The sequence below is a fragment of the Conger conger genome, chromosome 13, assembly GCF_963514075.1.
Source record: "Conger conger chromosome 13, fConCon1.1, whole genome shotgun sequence".
Lineage (NCBI taxonomy): Eukaryota > Metazoa > Chordata > Actinopteri > Anguilliformes > Congridae > Conger > Conger conger.
Genome location: NC_083772.1, coordinates 33,121,590 through 33,146,012, shown reverse-complemented (window position 1 = coordinate 33,146,012; position 24,423 = coordinate 33,121,590). Strand labels below are relative to the sequence as shown.

Sequence of the window (24,423 nt, the reverse complement as noted above, 5' to 3'; positions counted from 1 at the left end):
TGGCAGGGGCAGGAGTGGGGCACATAGTTCTGGTACACGGTCTGGGAGAAACGCAGGCACCAGAGCCTGTGCCAAAATCAAATGGATTTGCTCAAGACATCATTTAACCTGTGCTTTGTCCCCTGTAAGTGCATAATCTACATTTAACTTTTTTATTTTTTATTTTCTTTTACTTCCAGGAGATTCACTTACTCATCTTTTCTGTACTCTTTCCTTTATCACCTTGGACCATCCATATCTCATATTCCCCTATTCTGTCCCTCTCGCTCCCTTTATTCCTCTCTCCCCCTCCCTCTCTGTCTTCTCTGTCTCTTTTATCATGGATTTTGGCTGCAGGGCAGGAATTTGAGGCTCAGTTCACTTATGCAAGCACAGACAGGTCTGCCCTGTGAATGGAAGCAGGTACAGACTGCGGGAGAGAGAAAGAGGTAGACAGAGAAACACCGTTAGTATTATGCAAAGTTGTGATTGTTGGATGCAGGGTTTTTAGCTTGCGGCTGAAGAGTCTGGTTTATTCACATCTTTATTTTCTGATCTCTTCGCAATGGAGACCATGTCTCCACCAAACAACTGGCCAGAGGTAACCGTTTTATTGAGTTTTACCATTGCATATTTTACAAAGACTCTAATTCGCAGATGCTAATTGCTGTGATGGCTGCATCAGAGTACTGTGGGGGATACTTTCTCAGAGATTTTAGTTTTGTGAGGACTATAGCAGTCTGTTCTGGAGATGGTAGCTTGGCTATTGCTGTGTAGGCAGTGATGGACCTTGACTGTCTGTAAATTCATTCTTATTTCTATGCATGTCTTTTAAAATGCTATCTGCTTAAAAGTTTTACATGGTGCAGCACACATTGCCTTGGCTTTCCACTGAGAAACATATATGTTTTATATTTTGATAAAATTATAAGCAATGTGTTCGTACACAACATGCACTAGGCTATGTGCTAGTGGTCTGACAGAAATAGACAAAAACTGTTGCTTATGAATTTTGTGCTTACAGAGCATTTTGTGTTATTTACTAAAGCAAGATTTCAAGCCTGCACATATCTGGCAAAACAATTCCTTACCATCCTGGATTCTTACATGAACTAGGATTACCGCAGTTACTTCAGATTACTGTGACCTGCTCTGGATATTGTGAGAAAGAATTTGACCGCATGCTTTCATTATTACACAAAGGAGAAGCTGGGCGACTCTGGAAGTACAATACCGATATAATTTTCCTCCACTTTTCAGCCCTTCTGCAATGATATATGATACGCTTTTTTGGGAATGTCATATACATTCCAAATAAAGGTGCACAGCCTAACGTGTTTGTTTAGTCAAATCCTGAAGTGAGAAACGTCTGAACAGTGGGGCTGGAATTTGGGACGGGGATTTTTTTGGGAGAGCCAGACAGCACTGTGATGATGTGAGGATGATTGTGAGACGGAGAGAGGGTCATAGCGTGAGTGTTGTCTCAGTGGAGCCTCCAGGGAGGACCAGCTCTGATTGTTTGGAGGTTGTGATTCTCGCACGCGTGTGGGGTGAGCTGAATCACCATCAGCATGACTCACCAGCGGAAATTACCGATGGGGATGATAAACCTTCCTCCAGGCCAGACAGACGCATAAGTGCGAGTCTTTATTTTGGTTTCATTGGAGGCAGTGTGCTGGGTATTTCTTGTTGTCTTTTGTTGGATCTTGTTCAGTTATATTCTGTTCAGTTTGTTGTTTTGGTGATGAAAGTCAGGGTCTGTACCTAACAGTGAGACAATGAGTCAGAGAGGCTTCTTTAATAGCCTGCGGGGCCCATTCTCATCCAGCACACAGAACTGAATCAGGATACTACCTGCTGCTGTAAGCCTTGTCATGCCCACCCTCAGCCTACATACGTCAAACATTGGAAGCAAACATTTGCTTCCATCTTTGGTATTTTTTATGGAATTCTAAATTATAGTAACAAACTTTCCAGAAGGTCAGAGTTTGTATTAATATTTCATTTTGAGGACACTCAAAGTACAGACTCCAGTATCTGGAAACTGTTTATCTGGAAACTGGTGGTATCCAATACTTCCCTCACCACCACCACAGTGCCCTAGTTTCTACCTTGGAAAGACAGCAGTATGAATGCAAGCAAACCATGACAAAGATACCTGCTGTTATGTTTAAAATGTAAAAGTGTATATATTCAACTTAAGAAAGTTTTTTCCCCATCAAATCGTATATTCATATTTCCATAAGTATGATTTATTAATTATGAAATCAGCTATTCATAATTAATTCACATTTACATGTATTAAGCACATTTGGGAGAAATTTGACATTGTGTTTGATATCAAGGAAAGGAGAGGATAGGAACTACATCTGGGAATCCAACACCCCAGCAGGCAAAATCTAAATTCAGAAGAATCAGAAATTCTACCTGGCTGAGAGTTTACCTGTATTCCTGCAGGATTTCCATGCTTCTGACGGAGTGATTGACAACGCGGTGGATATGGACCGTCTGAACAGAAACATTCCCCAGCGCGGTCGACAGACACATCAGGTCTTGCAGGTGAGTGGCATTGTTGGAGATGTAGTCCTGATGGTTTTCACCATTTAGGCTGGTCATTCTGCAGGTTGACAAGGGTTGAAGTTTTGGGATTGATAGATGCACTGGTTTGCATCCTTCTCAGAGAGTTTATTGAATATTTCTGGGCAAAGTATTGTTTGAATTAAGTGTACCCACACTTTTAAGACTGACAAATGCTTTGAACAACTCAAAGGCAAAATGATAATTCCATAATTGTAAGAAAATACATAGGCATTTCTTCCTTTTATTTTTCTTTATTATAGACACCCACAAAGCAATAAATCTGTTTTCACAGAACATAATGCAACTGGCAGTAAGGCCTCCGTTCCTTGCCCGTTCCCAGAATGCTTTGCTGGAAAAGCCATGTGAGATGCAAAGACCTTGCTTTTGCCATCCAGTTTCTGTACTGCCACAGGATTAAAATGTCAGAGGTGAAAATGAGCCAATGGGAATAAAGTGCACTGGGGAAAAAAAAAAACATAAGATGTAAAGATTACAGAGAAGCGCTCTAATCAACAGGGACAGTAAATGTCAGAGGCTGAAAGTTGAGTTAGAGAGAGTTTGAAGTCAAATCAAATGATAATGACAGTTAAGTGTCAAATACATTAAAGGGCATGAAAAGTGCAGATTCTTCTTCATCTTATTCCCCACATGAAAACCTTGTGCTGGAGTGAAACATCACAACGTGATATTATAGATATAACTAATACGAGATATAATTAATTATGTGGATACAGCAACAGAACCTGAAAGTATCTGAAAGGAACCGTTAGTCTTTTTAATGTTGGGGTTTCCTGACAGCTGCCATGGCCTTTCATCTCATAATCACACAGTAATCCCCAGCAGACCTACGGAAGCAGCATTGTTTTCATCTACACTTCTCTGGAGGAACAAAATGTTGAAAAATTCTTGCATGGCAAGGGAAAATAAGTAAAATTGACCTTTTGTTCAGTTAAGTCCAGCCATGTCTCTTTACCTCTCCAATTGTTGGGGCCCTAATCTGGGATATTCCAGCTACCTGCACTATACCTATATATTATTTGACTCACAGAGTTGGAGAAGCTTGCATGCAGGAGGCAGGAGATGATGTAAACTGATGTAAACTGATCTCCTGATGTAAACGCAGGTTGCTTTCATCAAGAGTGTGGCCATTTCGCCCCTAAAGCGGACCTGCCTTTGCGTCTGACTTTCAGAGTCCCGGGACTTTTATCCCATAACCCTCTCAACAGAAATCCTCTTAACCATCCCCTGCTTCAGCTGATCTGCCTAATTGGACCTGGGTAATCCTATTTGTGGGATCCATGGATGGAACTCCCTGAAGGGAGAAGGCTGGCCTTGGGTTTTGAGGGTCATACGGGAGGTTCAGAGGTGCGGGGCCAAGTCTTTTACTTGTTGCTGACTCCCATTCCTCTGGTGGCATTAGCACTATACATTCATTTAGGGTAGACTGGTGACTTATGTTGCTATGGCAACTCCACCCTGTCTTCTTGAAGTCCCACTGCACACAGAGCAAAGCTGTACAGGTGCTGAGAAGACAGAGACCGTACATGTACTTGAGACTGTAGAGGTGTTTTGCTATATGATTTTACCATATTGTTGATCTACAGCAAGGGTGCCCAATCATGTGCCATGGAGGGCTGAGAGCATGCAGTTTTTCATTCCAACCGATCACTACACCAACTGATTTCACTAGTTAGCTCCCTCCTCGCTGGTTGAATGTGTATTAATGTGTATAATCAGCCGGTGTAGTGATAGGCTGGAATGAAAACCTGCATACAGTACTCTCAGTTCTCCAAGGTACATGATTGGGCATCCCTGATCTGCAGAAATAGCTGGATGTGGAGGCCAGAGATGAATAAAACCACTGTGTTAAACCCCTGCAGAGCACCCCTCTGGACCTCATAGAGACTGGGAAGGGACTGAAGTTCCAAGCAGAGCGCCCCCACCTGGTCAGCCTGGGCAGTGGCCGTCTCAGCACGGCCATCACTCTCCTGCCTATACCTGAGGGTGAGTCGCACTGTTTCCCTGCCTCAGGGAGACTAAGTAACTAGTAACTAGTTTCCCATAGTTCTGTGCAACAACAGTTTATGAATTTAGTTTTGAGCACTGAATTTCCTATTTCTGCTAAATTGGAATGTCCAATAATATTGGTAAAGTTGTCTCATCACTGCAATTTCCTCCATCAATTCAGTACTCCAGGCTTCCTCTCCACAGTCAGCTTGCACTGAGTTTATTCGTTTTTTACTTTTATTAGTGGTTTCATTAAATTGAAGTTCTACAGGTTGTGAGTGCAGCTGCACAGAACCAATTGTGCCTCCTGAATAACTGGTGAGACACACACACTGGCCAGGGCAATTGGAAGCATGCAACACAAAGTGACTCTACCATGGGCTGCTTTGCACATCCATGGTGCTAACGGCCTGCTCCACCCTGTCCCCCACCAAGCTCCCGCTCCCCCGCAGCCTGCACACACTCACATTCAAACTCACACACTCACACACACACACACACACACACACACACTCACACTCACACACACACACACACACACACACAGGCAGCCTGCACACATTCTCACACACTCACTCACACGCGCTTGCACACTCGCTCGCACACACACACACACACACACACAGCCTACACACACACACACACACACAGCCTGCACACACTCACACGCCCAGGCAAAGGAGAGGAGTGGGGGATCTTGGGAAGGCTGTGACCTGACCCTGTTATCACCCCTGTTTCTGTATGCGTGACAGCAGGGGGGAGGAGGGGGTGCTGGTCAGCATACACCCTAAAAACCCCCCAACCCACCAAACTCCCACATCTGTCGCCTATATTAAGTTATTCATTCGTGTGATTCCTTTATTCCAACAAGTGTGTGTGTGTGTTTGTGTGCGGGGGTGGGATGGGGGTGAATAGGCCCTCATGAAATGTAGCCTGCGGGGTAGTGGAGAAGGGGTAATGGGGGGGTCTTGAGGTCATCTCGTCATCTTGTCTGGGGCAGGTGAGGGGTGGACAGGGGAAAGAGTGTCAGCTTGGCTCAAGTGTACCACTGTACAACCACAAAAAGGCCTTTCTAAACGTCAGCTGAGAACTCATTTCACATTTGCATTGATGACCTGAGTCACAGTTCAAAATTCAAGGTGAAGGTAACAAATGAAATGTGCTCAAACAGAACCGTTAAGATGACATTTTGAGGAAACAGGATGGTATTTCTTTTTGGGGTTTCATGCGTTCATTTAATCTCAGAGTTTAAGCAGACACTTACCCAGGGTGATTTACACAGATTGCATTTTCCCCATTCAATCCACTTATACAGCGGGATATTTTGCCGAAGCACTTCATATTAAGTGCCTCACTCAAGGGTACAATGGCAGGACACCAGCTGGGACTCACACTATCCAACGTTGAGCTGGCAGCTCAGTTTCCCATCCATTAAACTATACTGCCACCAAGAGTTTTTTTATTGAGGCAGATGTACTTATTGAACCTGAAAGTCACTTTGGAAAAAAAATTCTGAATGAAGAAAATTCATAATAATAATAATAATAATCCAATGTGTCGCACCCACCTGGGTGAGTCATTTTTGTGCCACATTCACCACACATCAGCTAAAGTGGAGAGCCGTTTTTTTGTACAGGTGAAAATATTGTTTTGGCCACATTTTAAAAGCCAGCATTTTTTAATTCTGGAGAACAGTTAACTTGGCCATAGCCATTCGTTTTGCTATAGTTTGAATGGAGAGAAGTGAATGAATGGTGTTGATGCTACCCTGAGGCTTGTTGTTCCAGGCAGGACTACTCTGGGCCATGGAGCCATGGACATCAGCATCCAGGGACCAGGCGTGGCAGCCCAGCACTGCTACATCGAGCACCGGGCGGGAGTTATCACTCTGCACCCCTGTGGGAACCAGTGTGCCATCGATGGCCTGCCTGTCACCAAACCTGTCCGACTCTCACAGGGTAAGAGTCCACAGAGACCAGCACTCAGAGAACGTACTGGACTTTGATTAACAATATGATTGATTTAATCAAATTGTATACATAATATGAACAAAACTTATTGGCAGATGTGGCAGCCTTCTTTTGAGCATTTGCCAATTTGCTAAATTGTAAAAACAGTGTTTTTAAGCGCAAAGCGATTAAGCCTCTAGGTTGGATCTTTCTAATGTTACTCTCTGGCTACAGCTAAACAATGGTTTAAAAATTTCTAGAGGCAGTGCTGCCGTTCATTTTTCAACTGATGCTGATCCACGTTTCAACACAAATATACGGATGTTGCTAAGATTGAGAGGACATCGGCACACAACTTACTGTATCCACTGAGAGTGAGACGAGGGAAATGGTAAAACGAAAACTGGTGGTGCGCCTGTCGCCATACGCAACCATGAGAATTCGTAGTGCCGTAAATGCGCTCAGCAAGAGTAGCTAAGCAACGTAACTTTTCCTTTTGCAAGTGGTCCAAAGCTAAAAAGACTGTTTTTTGGCTATATCTTATTCTTATTTTTTTTCAGGATATGTATTTATGCAAGCAAATAAACATATGACACCAATGTTTATATGAGTCTGGTATATTGGTAGCGCCTTTTTTTAAATAGCCGGCAGGTGGTGTTTTTAGATCCCATTAAATTTGTCATTTGGTTATGTTTTTGCTAACTAAGGGAATGGCAATAAAAAAATTAAAGAAAGATTCAAATTCGATGTACGAGTGCTTTGAGCCCTACGTCTCCAATATATTAGCTAGCCTACATAATTCGTGATAAAAAAACTCAGTGGACATGGGTCTGAAATGCAAACTATCCCTTTAACGTTAGCTAGCTTAGGCTAGCAGACTAAAAGTAGGCTATGTGGATAATATGAACTATGAAAACAATCCGTTGATCTCACCTTTTTTAATGGATCCCAGTAGTCACAAAGCAAAACTCTCCAAACGTTGATGGGTCGCAGTCTCGCCGAGACAAAGGATGTACGCTATCCAGATTGTAACTATTAACACATAACGTTAACTAGCTAGTAGCCGATTTTAGAAAAATGGCGCTCCCGCTCCACTCGATACAATTTACCCCAGCGCGCGATATAGGGTTGCCGCTTCAAAGTAGTTGTCAGGAGTGGCACGTGCCTGGTAACGAAACGGATACATTGTTGCATGCTATCTACCGCATAGGAGGCTATACATTCGGTTAAAAACTTTCACGGAAAAGTTGTGTCTGTATCTGATATATCCGCTACATTTAAAACACAATAACATTTTACGCATTTTTAAATTTTATTTTAAGATTTTTCTCAACATTGTGTCCAAAGAAAAACGTTGAGAAAACTAGGTTTAGTTTAAACAATATCCAGCTGGCACTGTCATTTTAGGACAGTATTAAAATACAAAATTTGGAGAGGGAGGGAGACGAATTTAATAAGCTGCCTAGCTGCCCTTTTTTCTTGATTGGATCTTCTGTACAACCCTCATTAATTAGCTAAGGGATGTTGATGTTCATGAGTGTATTTTACTGGTGGAGACAATATTGATTGCCAGGGCGTTGTTTTTGGAGATGTCTGACATGCGGGATTGGACTGATAGTGTATGAGTAATCATTTTACTGCTTTGGTGCATTTCATTTTCAAATTGATTGTGTGCTGCAGTAGGCTATGTTGCCTGTGTTTATTGCCTGAATAGGTACATAAATAAGTTTTACTGATAAACAGACTGCTAGTTTATCCCATCCTCAACAGGGCACAGTCACTTTGTTATTATGCTGCCTGGCTCAGCTTTGGCAGAGTTATAAATGTTAATGGTTATTCAGTCAGTATTTATTCTGTTTTTTATGGGATTTTCAGGAGTTATATGTAATGCCTTTCCAGCAGCTGTGTCTGAAGAGACTATTTATGCAGCAAGGTAGTTCCAGGTCACTTTGGTCCAGTAGAATGGTTTTAATCCTATTCCAAGAGGATGACTAAGACTTTTTTTCGATTTAACTGCACATTCCTCCAAACACCTCGGGCAGCTAATCAGAATGGGTATCTATAAAGATAAACAGGAAACAAAGCATGCAGTGATTTGATATGCAGTCAGACGATTACTCCACAAATAAAGACAGGCAAAATCACTATGAAATCTTTTATCTTAATATAAAATGCATGTGGATGCATTGCACTATAACTTGTTTTCCAAACACGCACTGATGTTGTAAAGTTGTACTTTACAGTCCATGGTTTCATTTAAGATAAAACGTACTTAGATGCACAGCGGGGTGGGGTTACCACTCTTCCTTGTAATTTCTGGATGTAATTACAATTCCTAAAACGGGAGAGTGACACAAGAAGGGAGAGACTTGGAAGCTATTGGAACGATCCCCAATTCTAAACGTCGTGTTGTTGTGTAGATTCATTTTGCCTACAGTGCACTTTCTTATTTCATAAACATAGTATAGGCCTATATTGGCATTATTCCAATTCGCATACTTTAATTATAGATGATATTTTAATTATGGTAAAGTCCGTGGCTTAATCATGAATAGTATTGCAGTAGGCCATTCATATAAATTATTAACAGTATAAATTAAAAATATGGCATATGCCTACGATTAGCCTACATATTGGGTTAAAACATAATACATAAGCAGCTGACCGAAATCAGGTCGAATTTCTATGAACCAATTACGTTTAACGTCCCAATGGCAACGAATCGGAATTCGGTCAGCGAAAACAAAGCTAGCATCTAGCCGTCGTTTGTTTACATAAAGCGCATCCACAGAAGAGAGGGAGGGCAGAGCGCTAATCAATGCAGAGTGCATTGTGTTGTTTTGCACATTCATGAATAGCATACTCTTGAATGAATTACTATATGGGAATTATTTCGAATTCCAATCCCCATTTCCTTTTTGGTACATCTTTGTATTATTCCAGGTATGAGTTTAAGTAGGTGAAATTGGCGGCGCTGACAGTGTTGGTAGCCTATGCCACGCATGCCTCGCGCCGCTCTGACTCAGGCAGGAACTGTCAGCTCTCTCTCTCTCTCTCTCTCTCTCTCTCTCTCTCTCTCTCTCTCTCTCTCTCTCTCGGGAATTATTTCGAGTCAGCTACAGTAACAGCTGTTCTACTACGCGGAGCACGCTGCTGTGGACAGTGCGTTTTATGAATTGCCTTGTGTAACATTAGCAAGGAGAGAACATATTACCCACCGCAATAGTGACGGCGAAGGGAAAACTTTACATCTACGGGGAATAGCTCTTTGGACAACCATAAAGTTTACCGTGGACTGGACGTTTTATTATTATTATTATTATTATTATTATTTATTTTTTTGGATCGTACGAATGGCTTTGAAATATATCCCCGCTCTATTGGGGACACTCGCAATTGATTGAAACGAGCTATTTGAGGAGGCAGCAATTAAACTGGTCTGCTGGCGGAACGTTCGTAAGTACAACATGCCATAATACTTTCTTTTCAAAACAAAATTGACAGAACGAACAAATGTTGTGTTATGTCTATCCTCTGCCACTTGTATAGACTAGTGTATGTGCAATAGGGTACCGTGCGCAGATCTGACTGTAAAACAAAATAGTAATATTAACAATTTGATGCCAATTGGCTGGTGTGTTTGTGTGTACATGTATAATAACTTCTATTTCTGAACCCTGGCGAGACCCCTGTGTTCAGCTTTGCTATACAATAAAGTAAATTGACTCTGCATGACTTCTGTAAACCTAAAATGACTCATGGAACTGACTGTTCTGGACAAGTTTAATTGTCCCCAGTTGGGCGTGTGAGCTCCTTGATGAGTAATGTTTTATCACAGTCAGATTTCTTTAAGAAGAAGTTTTTGTCATAATGAGTTTCCAAATTGTGATGTAAAATGATTGGCACACAATTATTACAAACAATTGAAACATCGTCATCTTTGTCATCATCCTCATATTCACCTGTCTGTGGCCTCTACTCTTTATTATATATTATATATATGCTGTTGAAATATATGCTGATATATATGCAAAATAATGTGTGTGTTTGTGTGTGTGTGTGTGTGTGTGTGTGTGTGTTTGTGTGTGTGTGTGTTGTGGTACGCTTGTGCTGTTCCAACTCCAAATGACCTGTTTGACAGAGTAGTGATCTCTTTTCAGTTCAACAGGGTTAAGGACTGCCAGTATATTATTACACTTCTATTCTTGGCCGGGGAGACACTAGAACTGTCAATGTTGTGTGCAACGTCTGCCTTCCTCTGTTCATCTCACCAGACCTCTCCAGTCGTCTGTCCTTCTCAGACAGCACAAAGATCACTTTATAGACAAAGACAAGAACGTGCTGCATTGTGCCGCTGGATCAGTACCCCCCCACCCTGAGCCCCTACACAAACAGCCGTCAGTCAGCGATAAAGCTTTCTTCTGTGGATGAGAAAGGCCTCTCAGCTTGTTCATGCTTGACCTGGAATCCACTGTGTGAGGACCCCAGTTGTGCTCTGTTTAGGGAGACATCTGTTGAAATGTTGACGCACACCGGAAGGATTGTCTCTAGTTATCTGTGGAAGGAGGTAAATAGGTCTGTGTACACATCTGTCTTTAGGAGATTGAGTGCTTATTGCTATTAACTGGATATGGCTTTTTTAGCGCAGAGAGTCTCTATGTTGTGCTTTGTGTTATCCCATCTGGGAACAAAATACATGTTGTGACACAGCACGTTAAAACCTGAAAACCTATTTTTATTTGATCAGTTCTGTTTGAAATGTAGGGCTATACCTGGCAAGTGGACACATGTCTTGTTGAAAACATGCTTTATATCACAGGCACAATCTAATCAAATCCGCAGTGAAGGCCTGCCAGATGAGATATAGAGCCAGAAAAGTCAACTGCTCACTGAACAGTTGCAGCAAAGGCATCCACAGTGTGTAGATTTTACACACACACATGTCAATGTAAGTCTATGGTCTATTATTGACTTAATCAAGCACAACACCATGTTGTACTCTCACTGTGTCTTCATCAATTGTAGTTTTGAGAGACATTTCTTCGTTTTATTTTCTAGGTAATTTATTGTCTGTTTTGATAGAACACCAAAGGGGTTTACATTCAGTTAGCAAACAAATATAATAAAAGGTAATTAGACCACAGACAGGAGTTCCACAAATGTACCACACTCTAAGAAGAAATGTGTCATTTTTAACACGTTGTGTAGAATTTAGAGTGTGCTCAGGGACGAGACATGCTGTGCTGATTTTGACGCAGTAAATGTGTAAGACAATTGTTTGAAAGCACTTAACAACTGCGATTGGGCAAAACAAAGGTCTGTCTTTTTTTTTTGTTTTTACATTTTATTCCACTCAAAGTACACATAAAATCAAATGCACAATAATTACTTACGTAAACATGTCAAATGATTCTAGAGTATTCTTGCGCATTTTGTGTCAAGATTTGTGCGTCGATTTGCAGCAATGCACAGCAAAATGCTATAATTCTATAATTCCGCGATGTTGGCTCATGCTTCTTGTATCTACTTAAGCTGAGGCTGTATTGGATGCCGTTTCCATTGGCTCCAGTGTGGCAGGCTTAAGCGGTCAGACTGGATGACCTGTCTTTATTACTGGCGTAAAACCCGGCAGCGCCGTGGCAACTCTCAGCACGCTTTCAGGCATCCCTTTGGTTTCCATGGTCCACTCCTCAGAGGACCCGGAGCAGACAGAGACAGAGGACAGGTTTATCTCCGCCCGGGGCCGCAGATCTGAAATGATAGCCAGCTGGCACAAAAAGCCCACAACAAGCTCCCTTTACGAACAGGGTCCTCGATTGTGATGGAATGTGAAAGTGTAGTCATTATGTTCCAGAGCAGTGCAGTCTGTGTCTCTTTGTGCAAGTTGCTTAGTGGGCTGTGTAATGTGGGAAGTTGAGGGAGAGTGACTCCGTCCATTTGTCTCAATCTGACTGTGGTTTCGACTCCTCTGTTTCTCAGTGTTTATGACTCTGGGAACATCAGCTCTCCACACATATAGATTTACTGTGCCCACTTCCAGCTGACGTGCCTCATTCTTGGCATTCAACTGATGGTTAATGGAGTGTGTGTGTGTGTGTGTTTCCGTGTGTGTGGGTGTGTGTGTGTGTGTGTGTGTCTGTATGCGTGCATGTGTGTTTTGAGTTACTGTATATATTTAGCTAGGAAACCCAACCTGTTCAAACCCTCTGCAAATACTTTGTAAACACACTGTAAATAAGCTGTAAAGAAGCTTTCGGTTCTCAATTTTGAGCTCCATCTTTTGTGTTTTTGTTTACTTTAATTAAATCAGGACTCTTATCTGTGTACTTTGGTAGTATTATTGAAAACTGCAAACAGAGAAAGCTGAACTCGATAGGGTTAATGTGTGTGTGTGTATACAACTGAACAGAACATAAAACCAATGTCAGGAATCATTCTCAAATTGTATGCCAAAGCAAAGGAATACTGATGTGGAAGAAAGCCAATATGTATTCATTAAAAATGAAATGGAAAAATGGTTGTGCTCTCGTCGATGAAAACTGATTTCCGTACAAACAGGGACGAGGCCTTAAGTCAATACATGTATTGCTGAAGAAATAATTGATTTCTTTATAGATTAGATACAACCTAATTTCACTTCAGGTATGGATGAGATGAGAATTGATTTAAGTTCAGGTATGCTTAGGGAGCTGGACTGTATCCCAGCCAGGCTCGTTCTCCATTGACAGTCAGATTTATGTCCTTAGATGAACTGTAGTTTCACTACCTAAGCCTGACCCCTCACAAACGGCTCCAGGATTTTTAATTAGTAAGTGGCACAGTGCCATATCTCAGGGAGAAGTTATTTCCGCTTTGATGATGATCGGGCGGTCCTTTCTGTGATGTGGTGCTGCTGAGATCTGAGTTCAATGAGCAATCTCAGTTCAGCCCTGCATTCTGTACATCTGCATACAAAACTGCGGGGAATGCTAGAGTAAACAGTGGAAGAGAATGGAGTAGGAGGGTTGTGTGCTCAAGTAGAGCTTTCTCTCAGTGCTTCCCCTTGTGTGTGACGTTTGCCTTGGGACTGCAGTGTGTTTGTTCCTTTCTCGTCACCTGGGGTCATGACCCCCCGCTTGGAAACTCCATGCCCCCATCAGCCTTCTACTTCTACATTGAGAAGCTTTCCATGGGAGGGAGGTATGGATAAGAGATCGCTCACTCTGCCACTTCCTGTTTAAAGTACCTTGCAAAGACATGCATCCCAGCTAGTCTTTGTGCAAGACCCGAAGAGGAAAGAGTCAGACTTCCTGTAAGAATGACGCAGAGGATCCCTGAGGATTGGGTGGAGAGAGATGGAGGGAGAGATTGGAGCAGGTGTTGGGGAAGGGGCTTATGACTACTTCTATGTGCAGAAGCGGGTGGTTTACCCAAATCTACACAACCAAATTCTGAGTTAAGTGGTCACTTTAGAATAAGGGTACATGAATTGGCTTTAAATAATGTAGTTGCTAACATGAATTGTGTACATTAATTAAGCATGAGATTAACTTTGCATTAGTGAATGTATTTGTTAACTAGTTTACTACCTTCATGTTAATACATTTGTAAACCATAGGATAAACTTGAACTATTAACACAAACAGTTTTTTGTGTTTGTTTTGTTAACATGAATTATACAAATACATAGACTTCTCAGTAGTTAGTTGTTAACTACTACATCAATGCCAATTCATGTAACCTCATTGTAGGGTGTTACCACTTAAGTAGATAGAACAGAGACCTGGTCCTATTCTGGCAGGGATTCGCGAGATACCTAGGAAATAGGATTCATGGGTTCTAATTAGGATTCTATCTGGAGTCTAGTTCCAGCTAACAAACAAAAACATGCTTGAGTAATATAAAAGTCCACTTTCATAAATGCCAAGCAAACAAGTGGGCCATAAATAACTCCCGACCTTCCCGCCCCTTTGCTCTTGAGCAGAGTTGTCTGGTGGTACATTCGGTAAACTCATTTGGTCAGCTCATTGGCTGAGGCCCTATATACTGCAGGTTCTGCCATGTTGTTTGGTCATTCAGGATTTGCCTGGTTTCTTTCTGCTTTCTCTTTTTCTGCTTTCAATCCATCAGTAAATGCTGACATCTTTACAGTAGAATATTCAGATATTCAGTATTCAACTGTAACATGATTAAGGTCACATCACAGAATATTTGCCATAACCACAGTAATATGCCTCCAAGCCTCTTCCATCCTTCAAGATTGTGGCTAATATTGCTCTAAAATCCGATTATTTTTTACTGTCCCAAGGAGATCATTCATCCCGATAAAGCCATACAGGTTTATCCGTAGCCTTTTCTGAAATGTTGTTGTAGGGTCGATCATATACACACGCTATACTCATACACCCATACTAACACACCTCATATAATTTCTCTGGAAGGGTCAGCTCTTACATTCTGTATGAGTATTACACATATTATATATAATATTTCTCCTAATATTTTCAAATGTTTAGCCAGAGACATGTTGTGACTTACAGAAGGAGTTGGCGTTCTATGGGCTGAGAAGGTACTTCCCATCATAGCGCAGGATTGAGTTCCATTACAAACTGCATTAATACTGGCAGACCTCCCTCATTCGGCTCCTGCCCCTGACCTCTGACCTCCCGCTGGCTCATTCGCTCCTCAGCCATTCTACAGGAAGTGGGAGGGGCATAGACTCGTTCCTCTAGCTCTGCACTTGAATTAGACGATGTGCGAAATGCGGGTTTGCCCCTGGACGCGCTCGTAATGTTCATTTATAACTTTAACTCAGGAGGTGTTTGTGTATCCTCTGCTGCTTCCAAATGACACTCCAGCTAAAAGCCTGAGGCTTTGCTTTTGCAGTCTGGCACTATTCCATAACCCCACCTACCAGCACGCAATGCAACACTCACACACGTACAGGAGCCACTTTTATACAGTTACACATCATCCTGGATGGGTCGGTCCAGGTAGTTCATCACACACTGAACTCACTTCTCGTGGTTCTTGGGTCTAGATCGGTAGCTAATTCTAATGGGAAAGCAGGTGTTACAGTGGATCCTTTGGAGGGAAGCTCAATGAAATAGAATACCCTGTCGGCCAATGCAATTCAACACTATATTAAAGCAGGAGCAGGATCAGGATCAGGATCGGTTTAAGTTAAAACAAATAGATGAGATTTTCCATGAATAGTTAATCGAACCTTTGATATGCTTGGGGCTGGATCCCTAGGTGTGAAACAAATAAAAGCCACATTTACTGTATAAGCACCATTTATAGATAATCGAAAATCAATAGTTTCTGGCTGCTGAGTATATCTGGAAACATTGTGAGCACATGGAAAAGTATCCATTTTATGGCTCCCACAGTCAGCAGAGCCCACATGCATCTGCTCCAAGATTCTGCATTATGGCAACATTGTGAGTCATATGTATGTGGTGAGAACAGCCATCAATCAATCATCTTCACCCAGTCTCTAGAATATTTTCTTTGTAATCAGGCGAGTGCAGGTGGAAGGGCTGTCGACTTGCGTTTTTGTGGTGGATGTTTCCATGGTATTATGGTGTTTTCCGTAGACGTCCTCACCTGTCAGGGCCTGTGAAGTAAGCAGGAAAACAAGGCTCCAGGTGCTGGAAGAATGCAACACTTGGAGCCTTGTTTTCAGACCAACTGCTGCTCTGATCGAGGTTTTGAGAAATGCTCTGTTCTCTTTCTTTGGGCAGTTTACCGGCAAAACAGTAATCACTTTGGTGAAGTTTATTATATGTACAGTAAGAAATTGTGAGTTTGCCAGGAACCTGCTCTTATTCTTTGTAATTCAAAAGGCTTATTATGTGCCTGTAACAGTAGGTCTGTCTGGCTCTGTTCGTGTGAAAAGAAAATAGGTCCCTGGCCATGAGTCTGCCCCTGAAACTCTGGTTTCATGAAGGCTTAAGAGGAGACATTACAGCTTGGCTCAACATGTCCCTGCTCTGTGTGCAATGGAAACTGCCGTGTTTGAGAGGTAACCCACACTTCTCTGCTCCCTGCAGGTTGTATGTTGTGCTTCGGACAGTCTGCCTTCTTTCGCTTCAACCACCCTGAAGAGGCTTTCAGGATGAAGAGCATGATGCCATCTTCAAACACAGGTTCGACTGGGAGCCTCAGAAACCACCAAGGTAACCACATCATACACTCACGTAACCATATTGCTAACACAGGTAACCCCAGTGCTAACATAGGTAGCTCCAGTGCTAACACTGGTAACCCCAGTGCTAACATAGGTAGCCTCAGTGCTAACATAGGTACCCCAGTGCTAACACTGGTAACCCCAGTTCTAACACTGCACTCCTAACACAGGTAACTAGCAACATAGTGACATATAGACGAGTGAGCTCTTGAACAATTTAGAGAATTTAGAGAATTTAGAACAAATTGAGAGAAATGAGTGAAATCAGAAGTGTGAGCGGTGTAGGAGTGCACAGGTCCTGGTGCAGCGGCAGCAGTCTGAGGCCCAGACTGTCTCAGTGCCAGCCGCTGTCGCCTTTCCACTTCCGGCCCGAGTGGTGAATGTCACAACAGCACCCATCTGAGGCACGCTCTGCCCATTCACATTTTACCAGGGTGCTGCTCCAGCTGCACCGCCTGCTCCCATACAGAGATGCCAGTGTTCCCGTGCGCAGGGGAACTGCAGCACATTTAATATTCTTCCGTCAGTTCCCTCTGTGGCTGTCTGTGGGGGAGCCAGCACTCGCACACAAAGAAGCCTTTGCATTTCCTGCTCGGTTTATGAGTTCCTTCCGCTCTAAATAGACTAAATTTTCCAGAGATATTCATCAAAACATGTTCTTCCAAAATGGGCTCCAAACACATTCCTCAGTCACGGAGCCAAATTTGGCTGTACTCCTCCCATTCCCTTGTACTGTATACAACTGAGTTATAATGTATAATTTATAACTGTATAATTTTAGTTCGATTTTTAAGCGGTTTCATGTTGTGTTTTGCTCTTTTCAAAGCTCAGGTTCAAACACAGGTCCCTGTAACAGCTCACTCTGCCTGGAGAAGAGAAACTAATTTTCATTTTGATTTACCTGCTTGCTTCCTGCTCACACATGTACCCAATGATCAGTTATTCAACAAGGGAAACATGAGCACCCGTATGGCGTCATCTTTAATTACAGAGCACTGGCGCTTTGTAGGAAAGGAGGGAGTGTGTGTGTGTGTGTGTGTGTGTGTGTGTACATATGTGCATACGCGTGTGTGTGTGTGTGTGTGTCTGTTTATGTGTGTCATGTCACAGTAGAGATTTTATTCTGATAGTTTGAGTCCATTTCATCCCTGTTGGACTTGAATGGACTTGAATGTTGTGGTGCAGAGGGTGGGGGACAGGCAGATAGGGAGGGTGTGAGAGAGACAGAGAGAAAGGCTCACGTGAAAACATCTCTATTCTTCTCTGTCCCCAGCTTTTTAAGCATAACAAATGCAGAACAGTGGAGGAGATCTTATTACAGTTCTTTTTATACCTGACATTTATGCATGTATGTGTTTGTGTGTGTGTGTGAGAGAGAGAGAGAGAGAGAGAGAGAGAGATTGAAATGAATAAAGTAGACCGATGGATAGAGGAAGTAAGGGATACACACTTTCATCTTCTCAGAACCACCTTTGTCCTATGAATACTAATCTGACTAATGTCCCCTGGCACACATCGTCAGAAAATGGTCAACCTTACCATTGCTTTGCCCTGTAGCATTACTGTAAAACGGCTGACAGGGGCCAAGAAAAAACAGCGACAAAGAGAGGTAAAGAGATTCAGAAAGCTGCAAATACAAAAAGACGAGGCAATGGCAACATAGGAATTACACATACTGCAGTTATGTGTGAGATATTAATCCCAATGACGCCTTCCGGTTCATTTATTCAACTGGGAAACCTCACTGGGCTTAACGTCTGATTTGATTTGCCAGCGGCTAAGGGAAACATTGGTGATACAGTGGTGATAGCTCTTATCCACATTGTGTGTGGTTGAGATGGAGGAGCAGAAATGGCATCAGCTAGCCAGTTTGCAGGAAACTGACTCTCTTTTTCGGTTTCCAGCCTTCACTGTTTAGGTGTCCATATATTTTCACTGGACTGTCCATCCGTTTCTTATGCAGATGCTATCCCCATGCTCAACCACACACACACGCACACCCACACCCACACACACACACACACACACCAACACACACACACACACACACACATATGCGCATACGCAAGCGCACACTTATTTTGACAGTCAAGGGTTAATCTGAGGTTTTTGGGTTCTGATTCAGAAATTGCTTGTCTGTGCATATTTTTCAGTTTCCAGCCTGTCCTGCTTTACATGGTAATTACCTGTGTGTGCTTGTAGGCATGTCCATGTATGTACATGTCGTTGGTTTCTTATGTCAGTGTATCTGAGGAATGACACCTATTTTGTACTCTGTGTCAAGGAATACATTCAAGCCAAATGTTAGAGCTCATCGGTTACAATTCTTAAAGGTTATTTGTGACTTCCTGGGGTTTTTAAATATTATTTTACAGTTAATTTGTTTTCTATTGATAAAGACTGTCCTTGTGCGTGACGAATTATATTTTAGATAGAGAAGTTTCTGAACAACCTGTCAATAGCTGGTATCGAGGCATTCGTGGAGTGGTTGGTGAATTAATCCTGTTTTGGGCGAGGAAAATATACAGTGTCTCTTTAAGAAAAAAACTTGTAAACCCAAAATGGTTCCCGCCCCCATGAAGCTGGCGGTTCGTCACATCAGCACCGCGGACAGGGGAGGGAGGAGATGAGCGAACTGGCTGCGGCGCCTGGCACTCAAAGAGCGGCTGGAATATCACGTCGGCAGCGCCGCTTAGACTTACGTGGAGGTGCCGAGTGCCCAGTACGGCAGGCTGCATTAAACGCCGCGTATTCAGGTCGGAATGCGGAGCTCAGGCGTTTCTTTCTGAGCTTCACATAAGCTGTACAAAACGGCTTAGTTGCAAGCTTATCCACCTATGTAAGTACTAATTATTACCGATGCTTTGAGGAACAAGTCAAGGCTGTGATCATCACGGGCAGTAACAGGCTACAGCTGATGTAGCCTATTATAATTTTATGGCGTGTAGCCTACAGCATTTTATAAATATTAGCCTACCTTAACGCAGTCATTCATTATAGATAGCCTACTGATACCATATGGCTACCATCTAAAACGAAAATATACCCCACGGCTGTTTAGTACCCTATATCATCGGTTTAAAAAGCTAAATATTAGCTGGATGATGAATAACCAATCCAGAATAGTCCATTATATCGATTAATATAGGACCTATGCGATTATGCTTTGGGCGCTTGCGTTAATTTGTTCAGCAAATATAATGCAAATTTAAATCTAATATATGTTGCAGATGCCAGGTTTAAGGCCAGGTTTCCATGTTTCCCTCAGCTCCGCCAGCTGCGAAGAGTAGCCTAATGCATTATTTGTGAAAGAGTCCTCTTGGGCCATATTTTGTTATCAGTGCACTGCTAAATTAGCGAGCGTTACATTCGAGTCTGTTCATATTTATTTTTAACGTTTTACTTTTTATTTATAGAGGAGGTAATTCAATTACTAAAACGGCACCGTCTGTTGCTACTGGCATATTAGCAAGAACGTCAAAGGCATTGAATTTTGCGGCTTATGTTTATTTTTTCGTGGCTGCTTTGGAATAGTTATTTGCCTGACTCTTGTTTCAAATTGGTTTTAATGTCATTGTGTCCTGATTCTTTACTGGTGAGACAGTGACGGCACTACACTCTTGTCACTCTAAAATTCTAGGCATTGACTGAATTAGTGATTTTACTCTTCGTGCGTTGAAAGCATGGGAAACACTGCATATGTATAATTATTCAGGGCCAACAAAACTATTGATTTAAAGAGCTAGCGTGTGTAGGCTGCCCTTTTTGGCGCAGCGCCGTCCTTATACTGCCGGTTTTCTCCCCCTCACTGAATCCCACGAACAGGTGTGCTAGGAGCTTGAAAATTGGCGATGAATTGCCACTATTCTCGGCTTTGCTCTAATGTGAGGCAGGTCATAATTGGATTAGAACCGCACAATTTTCACTGACCTTTACCCGCTAACAGCCCTTATCTCCAGCCACACTGGCGTTTCACTGCGTCCTTGCTGTGCTGCCTTGTGTTCACAGAAGGGAAATAGTGTCTTCTGGGCAGTATTTTTACATGTAGCCCTAACTTCTTATCCCTGTCCTCCTGTACTGATGAGCAACAGATTATCATTCTTATGAGAGTCATCATAAGAATACCAGCACACTTACTCGTACAATTAATGTAGCAGAAGTGTGAAATTTCTCAATGGGGAATAACATTGTATCTCTTTGATGGCTTTTTCTGTTGGTCCAAAATTGACTGCCTTGGGTTGAACTATACAAATGTGCTGCAGCATTATTTACGCATGGGCTTGACTGCTCTCCCTCTTTGCAGACTCAAACCGCTTCGTCAATGGGAACCACCAATCAGGGCCGCTGCACTGTGAGAAACCCCGCCCCCAGCACAGCTCCCTGGTCAGCTCCATTGAGAAGGACCTGCAGGACATCATGGACTCCTTAGTCATGGACGACCCCCAGCCCTCCACCTCCCAGCCCAAAATGGCCGCCGGCCAGCCGGCCCCTCAGTCGGCGCTGTCTCCCATGCTGAACGGGGGCGGCCGCTACCTGCTGTCCCCGCCCACCAGCCCGGGTGCCATGTCGGTGGGCTCCAGCTACGAGAACGCCTCCCCGCCCTTCTCCCCGCTGTCGTCGCCCTCGGTGACCAGCAGCGGCGGTTACACCAGCCCCTCCCCCGGCGGCGGTCAGGACCCCGCCCTCCCCCCGGTGCCGGCACGGTCCTCCAGCTACCACTACACCACCCAGCCCCCGGTGCCCCAGCCCCGCACCCTCCTGCCCAGCTACGGGGCCAGCGGAGTGGGGCTCAGGGTGCAGGAAAGCCCCAGGCTTCAGAGGAAGGCCCTGCTGGAGGCCCCTCCAAGCCCCACGCTGACTCGCCGGGGAATGGGCCAGGAGGGCGGCGCGGCGAGGGGCGGGGACAGCCCCAGACACGCCCACGGGCTGCCCTCGCTGTCGGTGTCGCCCACCACGGCGGACGGCGGGTCTTTTCCTCGGACCGTCGTCCCCGGGAGTCCCCGAATGACCCCCAAATTCCCCCCCGTGTCTCCCTCCTCCAACCCGGCCAGTCCCAGGACCAAAGCATCCGTGTCGGTCCTCCAGGAGAGACCCCCCAGCCCGTTCCGCGAGCCTGCGGACCGCTCTCTCTCCTGCAGCCCCTCTCCCCGAACCCTCCAGCCCCCTGTGGACCCGGTGGTCCATGTGGTCCCACCCCAGCCCCTCCCCCGCAACCTGCAGCCCCCGGAGAGCCCCCGCCCCGGCCGGCGAGCCCTGGACACGGGCGGCCTGCTGCCCCCCCCGAGCCCCTCCCTGCCCCGCCGCGGCGTGCCCGTGCTGCCTGTGGCGTTTTCGGGGTGCCCTCCCGCTCTACGTACCCCCGAGAGCCCCTCCGGACGGCTGGTCCCGGACAGTCCCAGGCTGAGGCGCAGAGCCGCCTCCCCCCCGGAGGAGCCAATGGGGCGGGCGGTGCGGGCCCGGAGCCCCTCCCCCACTGGCCTGCTGATGGAGGCGGGGTCTGGTGGGCGGAAGGCCAGCTTTGGGAACGCCCTCTCACCGGCGTACAGCCTGGGCTCTCTCCCCGGCTCCTCCCCTCTGCCCAGCCCCCGCACGCAGCGCAAGATGTCCGGCGGGGTCCGCGAGCTGAGGGGCCCGCACCCCGGGATGCGGGAGCGGAAGAACAGCATCTCCGAGATCAGCGACAACGAGGACGAGCTGCTGGAGTATCACCGCCGGCAACGCGAGGAGCGACTCCGAGAGCAGGAGATGGAGAGACTGGTGAGTGAAGCACAACACACACACACACACACACACACACCTGTAACACAGAGAAACACACACACACCTGTGACACAGAGAAACACACACACACACCCGTAACACAGAGAAACACAGGGAAATACACACACCTGTGACACAGAGAAACACGGGGAAACACACACGTAGGACTGAGAAACACAGGTAAACACACACACCTGTGAAACAGAGAAACACGGGGAAACACACACCTGTAGGACTGAGAAGCACAGGTAAACACACACCTGTGACACGGAGAAACACACACCTGTAGGACTGAGGAACACAGGTAAACACACACCTGTGACACAGAGAAACACGGGGAACCACACACCTGTAGGACTGAGAAACACAGGTAAACACACACACCTGTGAAACAGAGAAACACGGGGAAACACACACCTGTAGGATTGAGAAACACAGGGAAACACACACCTGATGTGCGTTCAAGATGGCGAATGTTACATTCATTACATTACATTACATTAATGCCAATTGGCAGACGGTCTTATCCAGAGTGACCGACAGTTGATTAGACTAAGCAGGAGAATCCTCCCCTGGAGCAATGCAGGGTTAAGGGCCTTGCTCAAGGGTCTAACGGCTGTGCGGATCTTATTGTTGCTACACCAGGGATTGAACCATCAACCTTGCGTGTCCCAGTCATGTACCTTAACCACTATGCTACAAAATGGCTGCCGACAGCATCGAGCCCCATGGTCCAAACCATGGCATGAACACAGCTGTCACTTTCCTTGTAATCTCCTTTGATTTACTAATCACACTGGCGTATCTCTGGGCCTGAGGACGGGGTGTTCTCTGTGGTGCGGACGCTGTCTGATACTCCCAGCGGTAGTACTGTTTACACAGCCGTTTATTGCCCGTCTGTCTCCGAGCTTAGTGATGAAGCTGTGTCTGCAATCTGACACGCGGAGTTCATCCCAACAGTTTATTCATCCAGCCTCCCCGATCCATTAGAACAACAGGCAGAACTTTCAGCTGTAAAATGGTGCTGATTCCGCTGCTGGTCTTAGGATGTAGGTTTATGTAATGCCATAGGTTCTGAGCTTTATGTCTAACGGAGAAAACGCCCCAATGTAGACTGGCCACAGGGCGACAGTAACAGCCCTCAGCTTTGAACTTTTGAATGACTTGAGTTTCAGTTTGAGTAGGGAGCAGATTTATGTTGTCTGTCATATGGTTTCCAATTACCTAAAAAGGAAGGAGGGGTTCAGTGGAGAGTATTTGATGAAGCAGAAACAGAAACATCAAACAGGGAGAAATGTCACTTTTGGCAGCCCTCCTGGCGATTTGATAATATGGGCTCAACCTTTTTTTGCTCTGTAGCATTGGTGTTCCCAACTTCAAAAAGTTAGGAGTGGCAGTAGAATGTAAGGAACACCAACAAAAGTGCATTTGTCACTGTTGTCATCACATTACCGCCGGAGTCGCACAGGGAAACTTTCAAAATGGCGATTTTCTTCACTACACTGACACTGACACTTTGTTCCCCCGGTAACAACTGGGAAAGTTGTCCTTTTTACGATTTTCTCAAATACACTGATCAAGAAAATTGTTGGGGGAAAAATGCAAGCCTGCGTAGATGTTTTAGCATTCAGCCCCTCTCAGCACAGAGCCCTTAGACCACAGCTCTGTCTCTCTCAGCACAGAGCCCTTAGAACACAGCTCTCTCTCAGCACAGAGCCCTTAGACCACAGCTCTACCCCTCTCAGCACAGAGCTCTTAGACCACAGGTCTGCTTCTCTCTCTCAGCACAGAGCCCTTAGAGCACAGCTCTGTCTCTCTCAGCACAGAGCCCTTAGACCACAGCTCTGTCTCTCAGCACAGAGCCCTTAGAGCACAGCTCTGTCTCTCTCAGCACAGAGCCCTTAGCGCACAGTTCTGTCTCTCTCAGCACAGAGCCCTCAGACCACAGGTCTGTCTCTCTCAGCACAGAGAGCTTAG

At 44.6% G+C, this 24,423-nt stretch overlaps 1 protein-coding gene and 1 long non-coding RNA gene across 4 annotated transcripts in view; one reads left to right on the top strand and one right to left on the bottom strand.

Annotated features, from left to right (window-relative positions):
* Positions 1-445: 445 nt before the first annotated feature.
* phldb1b (pleckstrin homology-like domain, family B, member 1b) overlaps positions 446-24,423 on the top strand; it is a 58,733-nt gene continuing 34,755 nt past the window's right edge. For all 3 annotated transcript variants that reach the window (XM_061217159.1, XM_061217158.1, XM_061217157.1), the window contains exons 1-6: positions 446-580; positions 2,437-2,538; positions 4,440-4,563; positions 6,354-6,524; positions 16,550-16,675; positions 20,990-22,443. In XM_061217159.1, the coding sequence (XP_061073143.1) occupies positions 545-580; positions 2,437-2,538; positions 4,440-4,563; positions 6,354-6,524; positions 16,550-16,675; positions 20,990-22,443 (2,013 nt within the window). In that variant the 5' untranslated portion in view covers positions 446-544. The remainder of the gene's footprint in view (positions 581-2,436; positions 2,539-4,439; positions 4,564-6,353; positions 6,525-16,549; positions 16,676-20,989; positions 22,444-24,423) is intronic.
* Positions 1,254-7,610, bottom strand: LOC133107884 (uncharacterized). The gene is made up of 3 exons (XR_009704630.1): positions 7,449-7,610; positions 2,423-2,596; positions 1,254-1,743 (listed from the first exon to the last, which is right to left on the bottom strand). It is a non-coding gene; the product is annotated as an uncharacterized LOC133107884 (long non-coding RNA).